At 45.0% G+C, this 16,577-nt stretch overlaps 1 protein-coding gene across 1 annotated transcript; it reads left to right on the forward strand.

Moving 5' to 3' along the window:
• The first annotated feature begins 3,679 nt into the window (after positions 1-3,679).
• LOC125306133 (free fatty acid receptor 3) lies at positions 3,680-4,732 on the forward strand. The gene has a single exon (XM_048261315.1). It carries the CDS (start codon positions 3,680-3,682, stop codon positions 4,730-4,732), a length of 1,053 nt encoding a protein of 350 aa, XP_048117272.1.
• Positions 4,733-16,577: the final 11,845 nt, after the last annotated feature.

A 16,577-nucleotide genomic window follows, 5' to 3' on the forward strand; every position in this document is an offset into this window, starting at 1 on the left:
GATTTCAATAGGCCTTAATCGTGCACTCCAACCTCGCTTAGCTGCCTCCTCTGCTATCTCAGTGTATTTAGCTCTCTTCAGCTCATTGGCCACTTCCACTCTGTCTTCCCAAGGAACAGTGAGTTCAATGAAGTAAACTATCTTCTCTGAATCCGACCATAGAATCACGTCGGGTCGTAGCTTAGTACTCACTATATGTGGAGGTACCGCCATCTGCTGGCCAAGATCAACCTTCATTTCCCAGCCCGCCCCATTTTTCAACTGGCCGGTTTTACACCTGGCCTTAGCGGAACAAGGTTTATCCCCCTGACGTACAAAGTTAATTTGCCTTACCCCTTTACTAGCTGCTAATGAATTGACTTCTCTCCTTTTATCCTCTATTGCCGCTGCCACACATTTCAATACCTGGTTATGACGCCACGTATACCGCCCCTGGGTGAGACCTACCTTGCATCCTGATAGGATATGGTGGAGACTGCCCACACACGAGCAAAGTATGCATTTATCATCCTCACCAAACCATTGACTTCAATTCTTGGGAGATGGGAGCACATCATATGTAGCACCTAACATAAATCTGATCTTACCAGCTTCCATACCCCATAGATCTTTCCATCTAATCCGTCTTTTTTCCACCCCTTCCCAGTTCACCCACTGCCCTTGTTTTGCCTGCGACACTGCCTTAGTACATCTTACAGCCTCCTCCTGTCTATGCATTTCCTGTTTATGACTACTCTGTGAAACTTAGAATAGCCGGTTTGGGGGATTTCCCAGGTTTGCTGCGAGGTGGATGGAAGGAGACGGCAATGACCTGTTTTATCACGTCACCTGCAGGGTACAATGAACCTGTGAATCATCTAAGGGAAAGTAAATATGGTCAGTTTATTAGGTTTAGTAGCGGGACGACTGGCGTGTTTGAGGGTGGGTCATTACGAGCTAATTCCAGTAATGTCTGTTCCTCCTCTCTTTCATCCTTTGTTTCTTATTTGCCTTCTGTCATCTCCATCTCTCTCCTATTCCTCTCCCTTCATACTGCACACTGGAGTATATAAAACTGATAATGGCTCTCGTCACACAAGCAACAGCTGATCTACACTCACACTCCACCTCCTCAACGAGAGCAGGGGTTAGAGCAGGAGGTACCATGGAGGTAGTGTGTGACTGCTACGGAGAGCATGGATGAAGCTGTGGATGGGGGGTGTAGAGAGAAATGGAGAGAGAGAGAGGGGGATAGAGAGATAGAGAGGGGTGGGCGGAAGAGAGACAGGTAGAGAGAGATGGAGGGATGAAGAAAGAGAGTGAGAGATAGGGAGGGAGGGAAATAGAAGGGTGGAGAGGGAGGGAGAGAGAGACAGGAAGAGAGAGAGAGAGGTGAAGATTATTCCCACCCTCTTATTAATTTTCCATTATCAGGACTGAATATTGAGCGCACAGAGTAAACATAGACTAGCGGAGGTGGTGGCCAGTAGGCAGATCCTACTGCCTTTGAATAGGTAGGCGACACTGGGAGACTGGAGCAACACTCTGTACACACACGCACTCGCGTGCACACTCACTCACATCAGATGAGAGAGAGGAGGTGAGTTTGTGACTTCATCATCATCATCTCATTTGTAATGTTTCTGTCTGGACATGGAATGTATACTGAACTGGTCACCAGGGTAACGGGAATACTAAAACGGCAAACTTACAGTAAAAGCTCTGTGAAATTACTGGACAGGTGAGCTATTGAGCTTTATAATTACTCAATGGGTCTTTAGAGCCTCTTTAGACTCTTCAGGTGTTGGTCATCTTCAGTCATGTGAAATGGGAGATCTTGGGACGGCATATTTTCAAATATAAAATGTTTTTATGCTGCATTAGATCAGTCCTCATTAAATGCACATCATATGCGTTTTAGATGATAATAATATACTATTAAACTAAATCATAATGTACTACTAAACTAAATATTAATGTACATCATATGCGTTTTAGATGATAATAATATACTACTAAACTAAATCATAACATACTACTAAACTAAATATTAATGTACATCATATGCTTTTTCTCCTCTGCCAGCGTCTCCTCTGCCAGCGTCTCCTCTGCCAGCGTCTCCTCTGCCAGCGTCTCCTCTGCCCGCGTCTCCTCTGCCCGCGTCTCCTCTGCCAGCGTCTCCTCTGCCCGCGTCTCCTCTGCCAGCGTCTCCTCTGCCCGCGTCTCCTCTGCCAGCGTCTCCTCTGCCAGCGTCTCCTCTGCCCGCGTCTCCTCTGCCAGCGTCTCCTCTGCCCGCGTCTCCTCTGCCCGCGTCTCCTCTGCCAGCGTCTCCTCTGCCCGCGTCTCCTCTGCCAGCGTCTCCTCTGCCCGCGTCTCCTCTGCCAGCGTCTCCTCTGCCCGCGTCTCCTCTGCCAGCGTCTCCTCTGCCAGCGTCTCCTCTGCCCGCGTCTCCTCTGCCAGCGTCTCCTCTGCCCGCGTCTCCTCTGCCAGCGTCTCCTCTGCCCGCGTCTCCTCTGCCAGCGTCTCCTCTGCCCGCGTCTCCTCTGCCAGCGTCTCCTCTGCCCGCGTCTCCTCTGCCAGCGTCTCCTCTGCCCGCGTCTCCTCTGCCAGCGTCTCCTCTGCCAGCGTCTCCTCTGCCCGCGTCTCCTCTGCCCGCGTCTCCTCTGCCCGCGTCTCCTCTGCCAGCGTCTCCTCTGCCCGCGTCTCCTCTGCCAGCGTCTCCTCTGCCCGCGTCTCCTCTGCCCGCGTCTCCTCTGCCAGCGTCTCCTCTGCCCGCGTCTCCTCTGCCAGCGTCTCCTCTGCCCGCGTCTCCTCTGCCAGCGTCTCCTCTGCCCGCGTCTCCTCTGCCAGCGTCTCCTCTGCCCGCGTCTCCTCTGCCAGCGTCTCCTCTGCCAGCGTCTCCTCTGCCCGCGTCTCCTCTGCCAGCGTCTCCTCTGCCCGCGTCTCCTCTGCCAGCGTCTCCTCTGCCAGCGTCTCCTCTGCCAGCGTCTCCTCTGCCAGCGTCTCCTCTGCCAGCGTCTCCTCTGCCCGCGTCTCCTCTGCCAGCGTCTCCTCTGCCCGCGTCTCCTCTGCCCGCGTCTCCTCTGCCAGCGTCTCCTCTGCCAGCGTCTCCTCTGCCCGCGTCTCCTCTGCCCGCGTCTCCTCTGCCAGCGTCTCCTCTGCCAGCGTCTCCTCTGCCAGCGTCTCCTCTGCCCGCGTCTCCTCTGCCAGCGTCTCCTCTGCCCGCGTCTCCTCTGCCAGCGTCTCCTCTGCCCGCGTCTCCTCTGCCAGCGTCTCCTCTGCCCGCGTCTCCTCTGCCAGCGTCTCCTCTGCCCGCGTCTCCTCTGCCAGCGTCTCCTCTGCCAGCGTCTCCTCTGCCAGCGTCTCCTCTGCCCGCGTCTCCTCTGCCAGCGTCTCCTCTGCCCGCGTCTCCTCTGCCAGCGTCTCCTCTGCCAGCGTCTCCTCTGCCAGCGTCTCCTCTGCCAGCGTCTCCTCTGCCCGCGTCTCCTCTGCCAGCGTCTCCTCTGCCAGCGTCTCCTCTGCCCGCGTCTCCTCTGCCAGCGTCTCCTCTGCCCGCGTCTCCTCTGCCAGCGTCCTCAGCCCGCGTCTGCCAGCGTCTGCCCGCATCTCCTCTGCCCGCGTCTCCTCTGCCCGCGTCTCCTCTGCCCGCGTCGCCTCTGCCCGCGTCTCCTCTGCCCGCGTCTCCTCTGCCCGCGCCGCCATGCAGGAATGCCAGGCGCAGCTCTGCCTCTCTGTCTACATCATCACCTTCATCACGGGCTTCCCCACCAACATCCTGGCCTTCTACACCTTCATCCTGAAGGTGCGGCGCAAGCCCACCCCCATCGACATCCTCCTCCTCAACCTCACCATCTCAGACCTGCTCTTCCTCGTCTTCTTGCCCTTCAAGATGCAGGAGGTTGCCAACCACATGACGTGGGATATGCCCTACTTCCTGTGTCCACTCTCGGGCTTCATCTTCTACATGACCATCTACAACAGCACGCTCTTCCTGACGGCCGTGAGCGTGGAGCGCTACCTGGGCGTGGCCTTCCCCATCCGCCACTCGCTAGGCCGCCGCCCTGCCTATGCCGTCCTGGCCAGCGTCTTCATCTGGGTGGTGTGCTTTGCCCATCTCAGCATCGTCTTCATCATGCCCTACTACAACCCTCCCACCAAGAGCTCCTCTCCCTCCGGCGGCGCCAGCAATGACAGCAATGGCACCGGGCTGATCGTGGTGACGCCCACAGGGCAGCTGCGTAGGAACGTCTGCTACGAGAACTTCTCTGAGGCACAGCTGGAGATCTTGCTGCCGTACCGGCTGGAGCTGTGCGTGGTGCTGTTCTGCGTGCCGCTGCTCATCTGCTCCTTCTGCTACATCAACTTCATCCGCATCCTGCTGCGCCTGCCCAACATCGGGCGCCGACGCCGCCTGCGGGCTGTGGGGCTGGCGCTGGGCACGCTGGTGGTCTTTCTCCTCTGCTTCGGCCCCTACAACGTCTCACACGTGGTGGGCATGGTGACGGACCAGAGCCCGCGCTGGCGTGACCTGGCGCTGCTGCTCAGCACCTTCAACGCCTGCCTGGACCCCTTCATCTTCTACGTGTCCTCCTCAGCCGTGCGGACCATGCTGGCGGGCATCCTGCAGGGGCTCTGGAGGCGCATGCCCGTCTGGGATAGGGTCCGGCTCGGCAAGTGCTTCAGCTGGAAAATGGACGTCAGCGAGTCCAAAAAAAACAATTTGCCGAAGCCTGCCGATATAAATGCCCTCTGACGAGATCCCCACTCACTCAATGGCAATTTACATTACTTTGTTATATCTAGCCTATTCTATTTTATTTCTAGCACAGGGAGATCTATTTCTCTGGCATCAGTTCTTGGCCTGCTTCCTCCATTTTGTTTAGACGAGTGGCATGGTATGGAATTACTACATGTACAGTACTTCTCAGTGTTACTGAGAAAAAACACATGAAGTGCAAGATGTTGGCTCAAATGCTTTCTCATGATATGGTGGTGTGTAGCACCTCTCTGCTGACAAGCATACATTGCACTATGCTAAAGGCAAACTTCACCAGTCATCTGATCTGTGTCACGGGAAGAAGTTTGACCCAGCTTTGTTAAGCTGGTCTTGTTTGCATAGTGGAAATAGACAACAGAAATTGACATACATTGAGGGGAGATAACCCAGCCATATTGCTTTTGAAAGGCTTATTTAGCTTCTGGAACAATCCACAAAAGATAAGGAGTTGTGCGGGTTGTAAATAGATTTTAATAAGTTATCCAAGTCGGCTTTGAACAACATAGTTATAATAGCATGACAAGCATTCCAATAACAACCCATAACAATAACAACCAATAACAAACAACAATACATATTTCTCTTTCTTTATCCTCTTTCTTTCTTTCTTTCTTTCTTTCTCTCTCTCTCTCCTCTGTGTGTGTGTGTGTGTGTGTGTGTGTGTGTGTGTGTGTGTGTGTGTTCACACAGGATGTTTCTACTAGTTCACGGAAACATTTTTACTGTAACAACAACCAACTCAGGAAGTGAAAGAGCTGAATAGGTATTAGTTTGGCCTCCTAAAAATCCCCCTCACGCATCTAATCTATGACATTTGTTATCAGTAGGCGTGTTCATTTAAAGGGTACATATACTGTGCTTATCTGAGGAAGACTTTACTTTAACAGCTGAGCAGGTTATTTACACAAAAGCACATTTCATTTCAGTGTGTAAAAACTTGAAATGCCACAGATACAGGCTGAGACTGGATGCCATAGTTTTCATGTGCATATTACTTGTATAAACATTATTTGGTATAAAAAATAAACTTTCCAGAGCTGTAGCATGTTATTGTGTCTCATATCCGGTGTTCTGGTCTTTGCCCTTGGCTGTTTATAAGTCTCTTTGATCCATATATCTCTCTACAGTATATAACACATAAAGCCACTGCTGCTTAGTCAAAATAACACAGTATATAACACATATAGCCACTGCTGCTTAGTCAAAGACAAGGCTGGAGATAAACATGTGACTCATATACTGATCAAATGTTTAGAGAGTGATAGTAGTTGTAGGCCGGTGTTTATAATTAAAAGCACGTTTCGAGACGGGAAGAAAACAAGCACTGGCACAGTGGACACAATGAACTGGTCATCTTCCATGTGAGAAGCACGTCTTCAGATCTTCAAACACATCTGCCACGTAGGCTGTTGTCTTCAGATAGCCTCTAATCAAACACATCTGCCACGTAGGCTGTTGTCACAAGGGAAATCATTTAACAGCACTAATGATACCAATACCAATATCAATACACCTGGGAAAGAAAATATTGACACTAGGATGGATCAAGGTACATGTTCAAAAAGACATTGATAACATGCCACATTTGAAATGAAAAGGAAACGCGTATGTGTACAGATTTGCCACATTTGAAATGAATAGGAAACGCGTATGTGTACAGATTTGCCACATTTGAAATGAAAAGGAAAACCGTTTGTGTACAGATTTGAGGCAGCTAGCAACATATAAACAGGATTATTTGTCTTGTGTTGTTTTAGCATGTAAAATGTTGAAGCTAGGCAAGGTCTGAACAAAAGAATATTTGATTGCTTGTGGAAGATTGTCTGTGATCCTCAAGTTTGATCAGAGGCGACGTCTTTCCCCGTGCTCTCTGTGTGTTACATCCTGCAGGAACAGAACACAGTTGCTGTTCATATACATATAGGGCCCTATCATGACAGTCGAAAGCGCATCGTCACTCGTCAAAAGTTTATTCAAATTTAGTAGGATGTCCAGTCCACATTGGGAGGGTTTTCGTTATCAAACGTTGAGCACATGGCGCAACAAGGTGTTCCTAGGTCTTTTAAAGCACCACCAAAGACCTTTTCCTCTGTCGCACGCACTATATTTGTTTATCCAGCACTGGCTTTGGAAATAACAATGTCCACAGGTAGAATATGTTGCATGACTTATAAAAGTACGATGTATTGCGACTTCAGATGCCAAATTTGTAGTTCCTTATGTCTCATTCCATCGAACTACAGATCCGCTACCCGATCTGGCAAACCGCATACAGTACATAGTGCGGTTATAGCTGATAGAGGGCCGCGAAGCGAATGCAGAAGTGCCGCTCACCCTGTTACGAGTTGATGAACCACTGAAACGATTTTGGAAAGATTATTTTAGGGTACAAAAAACTCTTTGGTGTTGCTTTAATCAGTCATGGGTGTGTTTGGGGCGTATAACATCATTTAAACCAATAGTCAGGGGGCCAAAACTGATATTAAAACTCTGTCGGAAACTTTTTGGTACAAGCATACAACCTATCCAGTATTAATATTTAACCCCTTAACATGTGTTCTAGCCAGCTTAGAAAATGTTTTTTTTGTCCATTTTAACACTATATTCTTATAAGTGGTAAAAGCGGATTTTTTCCCAAAGTGCTTTCATTTTCTTCCATGTTACCTACTGTAATTTTGGGCAAATGTGCAATATAATCCAATTTATGTGCAAGCATCATCATTAAGGTGGTTGTCAAGCTGATTTTTGTGTGTGTGTGTGTATGACTTTAAGCAATTTCAGGCCAATTTGTTGGTTTCCTGCTCAACATGACATACCAACACTAAATGTTGAATATCTCCACAACCACAAGGACCATATACATAGAAATGGTATCAAATGAAAGCCAGCACTCATGGGCTGTCTGCAGAAGTGTCAGAATGAACATGTATTGTACAGTGTAAGAGAACAGAACTAGAACATGAAAAAAAACGATCTTCACCTAAAAATAACCCATTTTCAAAGTGAATATTAGCTTGGAAACATAACATAGTATCCCAAAACCTCTATCAATCAGTACCCCTATCTATGGGAATGAGTCAAGCCAAGTTTAAAGCTTGTAGGGAGAGACAGTGCAATGCTGCACAAGTTTAATTCTTTAATGTCAAGGCAGCAATGTAGAACTGTAGATGGTGGTCTATGGTGCTATTTGACTTCATTAATGTACCAGGTTGTAACACAAATTATATTTAATTGACATATCACTATAGTTATTAATTCCATCCTAACATAACTGCTCTCTCACTTCTTTAGGGTAAGGGGTTAGTAACTAGTTAGTAGTAATAACTAGTCTTGCTGATCCTAGCACTTTCCACCTGACTAGAACTGACTCTCGATTGTTTAAAAAACAGCACTCACTGATGCACTTATTCTTATTGTACTAGAGCTTTTTAAAATGGTCCTATAAGTGTTGAGAGAATTGCTTTATAAAGCTTAAACTGTTAACCATGTTGTTAGTTGCTTTGGTTAAAAATGCGTCAGCCAAATGTAATGTAATGTAATAACTAATAGTTGTATGGCAAAGGTATGTTTTTCCTTTTCCAAGCAGTGACACTCAGGAAGGGAGCCAACAGAGGGCACCCAGGGACCATGTCCATGTGCTCAGTCTGAGTCCTGGTCAGGGACACAAAAGAAGAGTGTGGTCCCTGGTGCCTTCTGTTCGCTGCCTACCTGAGAGTCACTGCTTGGATGGGGAAAAGCACCTTTGCCATACGACTATTATATAGTTATTACTACTAACTAGTTACTTACCCCTAACCCTAAAGTGAGAGAGCAGTAATGTTAGGATGGAATGAATAACTATAGTGATATGTCAATTAAATATAATTTGTGTTACAACCTGGTACATTAATGAAGTCAAATAGCACCATAGACCACCATCTACAGTTCTACATTTCCGCCTTGACATTAAAGAATTATAACTTTCTAGTCTCTCCCTGCAAGCTTTAAACTTGGCTTGACTCATTCCCATAGATAGGTTTTGGGATACTATGCTATGTTTCCAAGCTGATATTCACTTTGAAAACTGGTTCTCTTTACGCGGAGATTATTTTTTTCATGTTCTAGTTCTGTTGTCTCTTACACTGTACAATAAATGTCAATTCTGACACTTCTGCAGACAGCCCATGAGTGTTAGCTTTCATTTGATACTTTTTTTTATGTATATGGTCCTTGTGGTTGTGGAGATATTCAACATTTATTGCTGGCATGTGTTGAGCAGGAAACCAAAAAATTGGCCTGAAATTGCTTGTACAAGTCACACAAAAAAAAATTCAGCTTGACAACCACCCTAATTTCTTACCTATGGGTGTCTTCTACCTAAAAAAATAGGGTGACAGCTTGTACTAAAACATGTCAGCAAAAGTCTTAACGGAAGCCCTTTTCAGAATTGGCCCCCTGACTACAATGAGAATGACATCTGTCATTCCCTTTAACGGCACAAAGCGCAATGTCAAATAAATGCATCGGTATTTTGACATTCAACGGCGCATTTGAAGGAGGCTGCTTGCAAGACCGTATGGAATAGTCATTCCACTAAACTATGCTTTACTAAAACCTAGCATAGCCTTTACACATTTGCACTCCTATATCATTTGAACTCATTGGCAAAGTGAAACTAACTTCACCAAGGTGTCAGTCAACGACAAGACAGTTATATGCAGTTACTTTCACTATTGACTGACAATGGGTTACCACCGAAAACATACACTGGAAAAAGCAACACTTACCCTAAAATTGCTCAGATGAAACAACATTTATTCTGCAGAGGAGTTGCTTATATCTCGTGACAGTGTGTCTTCAGCTGCTCCATACGTGTCTCTCGCCTCTCCCCTAATCACTTTTAACTGTCATTACCAATTTGCAAATGATGGTGAATAACTACTCATCACGAGATGTACAGTATTTCGTAATATCTTTATTCTAATTATGTTTTCCATTGTAACTGTGCAATTTGTAATGTTTTGCATGGACGTGCGCTGGTGTGCGTTCATAGATGATAGAAGGATGGTGCGTGCACCTGCCAATATGACTGTTGACATGCGCTCTTAAAATAACATATAAACAACTCGCCATAGACTTCTGACCAGGTGTACAATAGTGATTTTTAGACAATGCGCCAGGCCACTCCCTAATTTGTTAATTGCCACACCCCTGGGTGCATTGTTTAAAAAATAAACGTGCAAAATAAGGACTTACACTTTGCGCCGGGTGGAAAACGAGTTTTACAAATACAGTCCATAAACACCATTCTTTAATATATTTATCGACTTGTCCATACTTTGTGTGTGTGTGTGTGTGTGTGTGTGTGTGTGAGAGAGAGAGAGAAAAGAGAGAGAGAGAAAGAGAGAGAGAGTGTGTGTGTGTGTGTGACAGAGAGAGAGAGAGAGAGAAAGAGAGAGAGACAGTGTGTGTGTGTGTGTGTGAGAAAGAAAATGTTTGTATGTATCTTACATTGTGCAGGGGTTGATCTGTTTTTCTGTTATTGATGCAAAATGTTTGTATGAATATCATACAGTATACACACAGTGCAGGGGATTGGATCTGTTTTTCAGTTGTTATTGATGTTTGCATGTTTGTTATGGGGGACTCTCCCTCAGTTTATAAAAAGTCATCCCATTCCTACATATATTACATACATATAATATTACATCATATACATACATACATATTTATAGAACACAGTATACATACACAGTATATTTACTTGAAAATACAATTTTTAGGATCTGTATTTACAGAGCATTTTAGGGGAGTAGATGACATTTGAGAGGCAAATATTGTACTCTTTACTCCACTACATTTCTATCCACATTCAGACCCTAGAATGAATGTCGTTCCGCTTTAGCTCCGAGCTTCACTCACATCCATCTGGGACCTTTTCCATTGAGAGTGATTTCTGCAAGGTTTAGGATCAGGGCCTTTGGAGTTTCATAGATGTGACATAAGCGTAGAAGCGACTGTGAGTCTGTTATTAAGCGTCACGGGTTGGCTTCGATGTGAGTGGTTGAAGTAGCACGTCAATAGATGAAGGACAAGTGGCTTATTCAATCACATGCAAGCATTTTTTGATTAGGCCCAGCCTTCTGAAGCAACACTCCAATGGATCGGTTCCAGATGGATGAGTGGAGCTAGGCGGAGCGAAATTCATCTGGCTATTGCCAGGTTAACCCGTTACTACTTCTAAAAAAAAGGTAAAAAGAAAAATCTCGGAAACCCTCAATTTGTTTTTTCCCTCTCAAAAGTGATTGGATTGTGCAGGCGCGACTGATTGAGACAGCCTATCAGCAATCACCTTTAGCTTTCCGCCAAAGTCAACTCCATGGTCAGATTTAGATAAGAGACGAAACCATGGACGAAACAATGGATGAAGACGCAGCAGGTCCATCCCGGGAATGTGCCCCCACCTCGCCAGACTATTTCAATTTTCTGAACAAGTTAATGATAGTTTTCGCTTCAAGTGTTTGAATTACAAAATAGTATTTTGTATTTGAAATATGTAGAAAGAATATGTAGATAGAAAATGTAGGCTACACTTGTACTCTTGATACTCAAGTACTTTTAAAAACAAGTACTTCAGTACTTTTACTTAAGTAGACATCTGACTGTTGTACTTTTACTTGTACTTGAGTAAAATTTAGCAAAGGGTATCTGTACTTTTACTCAAGTAATGAAGCTGTGTACTCTGTCCGCCTCTGCGTACATACATACATACATACATACATACATGCATACATACATACATACATACATACATGCAGTACATACACATACATACATACATACAGTAAGCGCCTCCGACCCTTCCTCTCTGCTAGTGATGCACAGACTTTGGTTCACTCCTTCATTATGTCCCGTCTAGATTACTGCAACTCACTTTTCCTTGGTCTCCCCACTAAAACCCTTCAAAGTCTACAATATATTCAAAACTGCAGCTAGGCTCCTCACCCATACCAGACGATCAGCACACATCACCCCCATTCTCCATCAACTCCATTGGCTACCAGTTCCGTCCCGGATCAAATACAAAGTACTACTACTCACCTTCAAAGCCCTCCACAACCTTGCTCCCCCCTACATCTGCGACCTCCTGACCCCTTACACTCCTTCCCGCTCACCCAGATCCTCTGACCAAAACCTCTTGGCTATTCCCCGCTCCAGACTCTCCACCCTGGTTGGCAGGTCCTTCAGTGCCTTAGCCCCCAAACTCTGGAACTCCCTCCCCCAACCCCTTCGTGCCTGTCCTTCTCTTCCTTTCTTCAAAGCACATCTCAAGACCTTTCTGTTTAATGATTAATAATGTTATTGTGTTTCCCTGCCTTCCTACTATGTAAAGCGACCTTGGGTTTGAGAAAGGCGCTATATAAAATAAACGTATTATTATTATTACAGTACATGCATACATACATACAAACATACATACATATAAGTATATATACTCTTTTGATCCCGTGAGGGAATTTGGTCTCTGCATTTAACCCAATCTGTGAATTAGTGAAACACACACAGCACACAGTGTACACACAGTGAGGTGAAGCACACACTAATCCCGGCGCAGTGAGCTGCCTGTAACAACAGCGGCACTCGGGGAGCAGTGAGGGGTTAGGTGCCTTGCTCAAGGGCACTTCAGCCGTGCCTACTGGTCGGGGCTCGAACCGGCAACCCTCCGGTTACAGGTCCGAAGTGCTAACCAGTAGGCCACGGCTGCCCCATACATACCTGCCCCATACCTGTAACAACAGCGGCGCTGTTGTACATATGTACATACATACAGTACATACACATACATACATACATGCACACATACATACAGTTTCATAAAAAGAGCAGACCGAAGAACAATGAAAAAAAAAAAAACCTTTATTAAAGACTAAATTAAATGTGATTTGTACATCTGACAGACTCACCTGAGACCATAAGGACCAACAGCATCCCCGAGAGGATGGCCATCTTCAGCACATTCAGGTGACCAATGATCATGTCAGGACGGGCCTCTGAGAACAAATCAACCAGGCTTATCTGCTGTGTGTGTGTGTGTGTGTGTGTGTGTGTGTGTGTGTGTGTGTGTGATCATGTTAGGACGGACCTCTGAGAACAAATCAACCAGGCTTATCTGCTGTGTGTGTGTGTGTGTGTGTGTGTGTGTGTGATCATGTTAGGACAGACCTCTGAGAACAAATCAACCAGGCTTATCTGCTGTGTGTGTGTGTGTCAGTGTTGCGCGGGTTTGGTCACAAGCGGCCCGCGGTCGCCCGATATTTTAATCAACCCGACCGCAACTCGGACCGCGAATATTAATTAGGACAAAATTATACCCGACTCGCGATCCGACCCGCTTATTTACAAAATGTGTGCTTTTGGTTATAGTCTGCATGCAGTGTGACAGTAGGCCATTTCTGTAAAACAAACTAATTTATTTAGGCATGCAGAACATAATGTTTGCGCAGGAGAGAGAATGAGAATAAGAGCGCAAGCACGCACGCAACCACCAAGGATTAGAACACTAGGATAAGATTTGGAGGCCATGGACATACATCATTCTTTCGAAAACAGAAATGGTGAGGCAAGGTAGGCTAGAGAGATACATTACTGGTCAAAACGCACAAAGCTTTACTAAAGCACATCCACTGTTTAAAGTCACAAACACAACGAACTAAGGTAACTTTTATGCATGCGCGAACCTATACATACCGGTAGATATGGCTGTGTAGTCTGTGCCATAACATTTATTCCTGCAGGCTGCCCGTTTTGGCTGTCATACTTTTAAATGGCTTCACAAGGAGTAGGCCTACATAGACCATAACTTACTGTCATCTTCTTTAACAACTTTTCCCAATATTTCCCATAGCCTATATCGCTTTTCCTGAAGGGGTGTCTTTATTATTTCAACTCGCGTCTTCAGCTTCTTTACTGTTGACTTTACTGTATTGATGCTTTGATGCTAGACTTCTCGTGATATTTTAAGTAGGCCTATTTGTAGAAAATATATATTTAATTATTTTTAACTGACCCGCCCGCAAATGACCCGAATATCATTAAAATATTTTATTTATGACTCATAACTGCGGGTGACCGCAGGCGACCGCTTAATTTCGGGCAGACCGCACAACACTGGTGTGTGTATGTGTGTGTGTGTGTGTGAGAGAGAGAGAGTGTGTGTGATCATGTCAGAACGGGCCTCTGAGAACAAATCTACCAGGCTTATCTGCTGTGTGTGTGTGTGTGTATGTGTGTGTGTGTGTGTGTGTGTGTGTGAGAGAGAGAGTGTGTGTGATCATGTCAGGACGGGCCTCTGAGAACAAATCTACCAGGCTTATCTGCTGTGTGTGTGTGTGTGTGTGTGTGTGTGTGTGTGTGTGTGTGTGTGTGTGTGTGTGTGTGTGTAAACTCACCCCACGTGAAGGATGTAGAAAGGGCAGCAGTGAGAGCCGGGTGCCCGCTCACCGCGCACGTATAGATGACATCATCACTCTGCGACTCTCGAGGTGGCAGCTGCAGCACGCTGACCAGCTGTCTGAACCACACAGAGCCGTCCGGCAAACGCAGGCACTGACCGCGGCTCGGCCACAGGTGCAAGGGGACATGCCGGTCTGGGGAGTGTGTGCTGATGTTGTCTGACCTTTTGACCTCTGGTTCGGTGGCATTCCAGGAACAATCCGGCCCGACGGGCTCCGTCAGACCTCCCGTTGGAGTCCGTGTCCAGTGGAGGCTGAAGGGCGCTGGGGTGAAGCCCCCGGTCACACACAGCAGGCTCCACTGCCCAGAGCCCTGGGCAGGCAGCACCTGCAGGAGCACGACAGGAACACTAGGGGGCACTGTGAGAGAGGGAAAGGTTGTATTATAAACATCATATGATTTATGAGATTGAATTACTGAGCTGTTTTTAACACTAGCTTTGGCAACCCTGCATCCGAATAGTCATTAAAGCAACTTTGAATGAAAGAGCCCTTATTTATTGTTTTTGTTTTCTTCATCTTACAACAGTCATCTTAAAATTAAAAAAAGCATTTTATAAATCAACCCACAAGCTCAAAGCTTATTTATTATCTATACCGTAATTTCCCAACTATTAGCCGTGACTTATACATTGATTTTGCAAAATTTCTTCAGCTATGAGGTTAATACACGGGGCAGTTAAAGTTTTTCTCGATTGCTTTGACCTGCTTAAGGAAACTGGGATCCACCTGGTCTTCAATGAACACTTTCTTTGCACAGCAGAAGTCATCTCTTGCGAATGTGTTCACACATTTTCATTGGGTTCATACATTTTTCACACCCTTTTGCAAAACATTTAACACAGATGTCATTCAAAAACCTTAAACTCTATTGGTTTTCCCGTGCTAAATAAAAGGAAAACATCTTTTCACAGGTGGTTAGATTCCTTCCTTATGTCTGAATCTCTGATACACCTGTGTGAAACTCCTTTGCACAATTCTTCAATTAGCAATCATTCATTATACATAAGAGATGTCTGTGTTGCTATTTGCAAGTATGGATCTAATGCACATTTAGACAAAGTACTGTATTGCCTATTTGGTGAAGAAAACAGTACAAAGGGTATTTACTGTAGGTATATTTCGATGAAAAATTGTGTAGTTCACAGTCAATGAAATTTGTCTTGCCTAGGTGTTTACTGTAGGTCTTACATGTCAATGACAGTTACTTCTTGGGTGGAATGAATACAATTATTTTTTATTCAAACATTTTGTCTTTTCACAGTTTTGTCTGATTCCTGATAAATAAGAAAGAAATGGCACAGACATAGCAAAAATTAAGGCTGAAACTGCCTTCAAACAATGCATCCTGTCATCAAATCACTGTGTGATTTCAATCAATCATTACACACTGGACAACAAAATGCTAAATATAGTTCTCAAAGTGAGCATTTTTGCTATGTCTGTTCAATTTCTTTCTCATTTTTCAAAATGTACTGAATAAAAAACAATTGTACTCATTCCTCCCAAGATGTAACTGTCATTGACATGTAAGACCTGTAAGCACCTAGACAGGACACATTTCATTGAATTACAACTTTTTTACAGTAAACACCTTTTTTAGTGTTTTCTTCACCAAATAGACAATACAATACTTTCTCAAATGTACCTTAGATCTATACTTGCAAATAGCAACACAGAACAGACATGGAATTTCTTATTTTTAATGAATAATTGGTGTTGAAGAATTGTGCAAATTGCAAAGGAGTTTCACACAGGTGTATCAGAGATTCAGACTTATGCAAGGAATCTCTACCATCTGTGAAAAGATGTTTTCCTTTTGTTTAGCACAGGAAAACCAATAGAATTTGGGGTCTTTGAATGACACCTGTGTTAACTGTTTTGCAAAAGGGTGTGAGAAATGTGTGAACCCAATGAAAAAATGTGAACACATTCGCAAGAGATAACTTCTGCGGTGCAAGGTGCTCATAAAGACCAAGTGGATCCCAGTTTCTTTAAGCAGGTCAAAGCGTTCGAGAAAAACTGTAATTTCTATTCAATACATTTAGTCTTTTCACAGTTTTTCTAATACCAGAAAAAATAGAAAGAAATGGAACAGACATGATTGCAAAAATGAAGGCTGAAACTCCTGGCATTTTGAGAAGAGTGTTCTGTATTTTGTTGTGCAGTGTGTAATAATTGATTGAAAGCGAACAGTGATTTGATTACAAGTTGTGTTGTTTATGGGCAAAATTTGCTTTTGCTGAGTGTTTTACATGTTTTGAGAGTGTTACAGTCTTTTGCAAGCAAAATGTGTAATTTTGGCCAGAGTGATTCTGATTAGACCTGTG

Source organism: Alosa alosa, chromosome 13 (genome assembly GCF_017589495.1).
Source record: "Alosa alosa isolate M-15738 ecotype Scorff River chromosome 13, AALO_Geno_1.1, whole genome shotgun sequence".
Lineage (NCBI taxonomy): Eukaryota > Metazoa > Chordata > Actinopteri > Clupeiformes > Clupeidae > Alosa > Alosa alosa.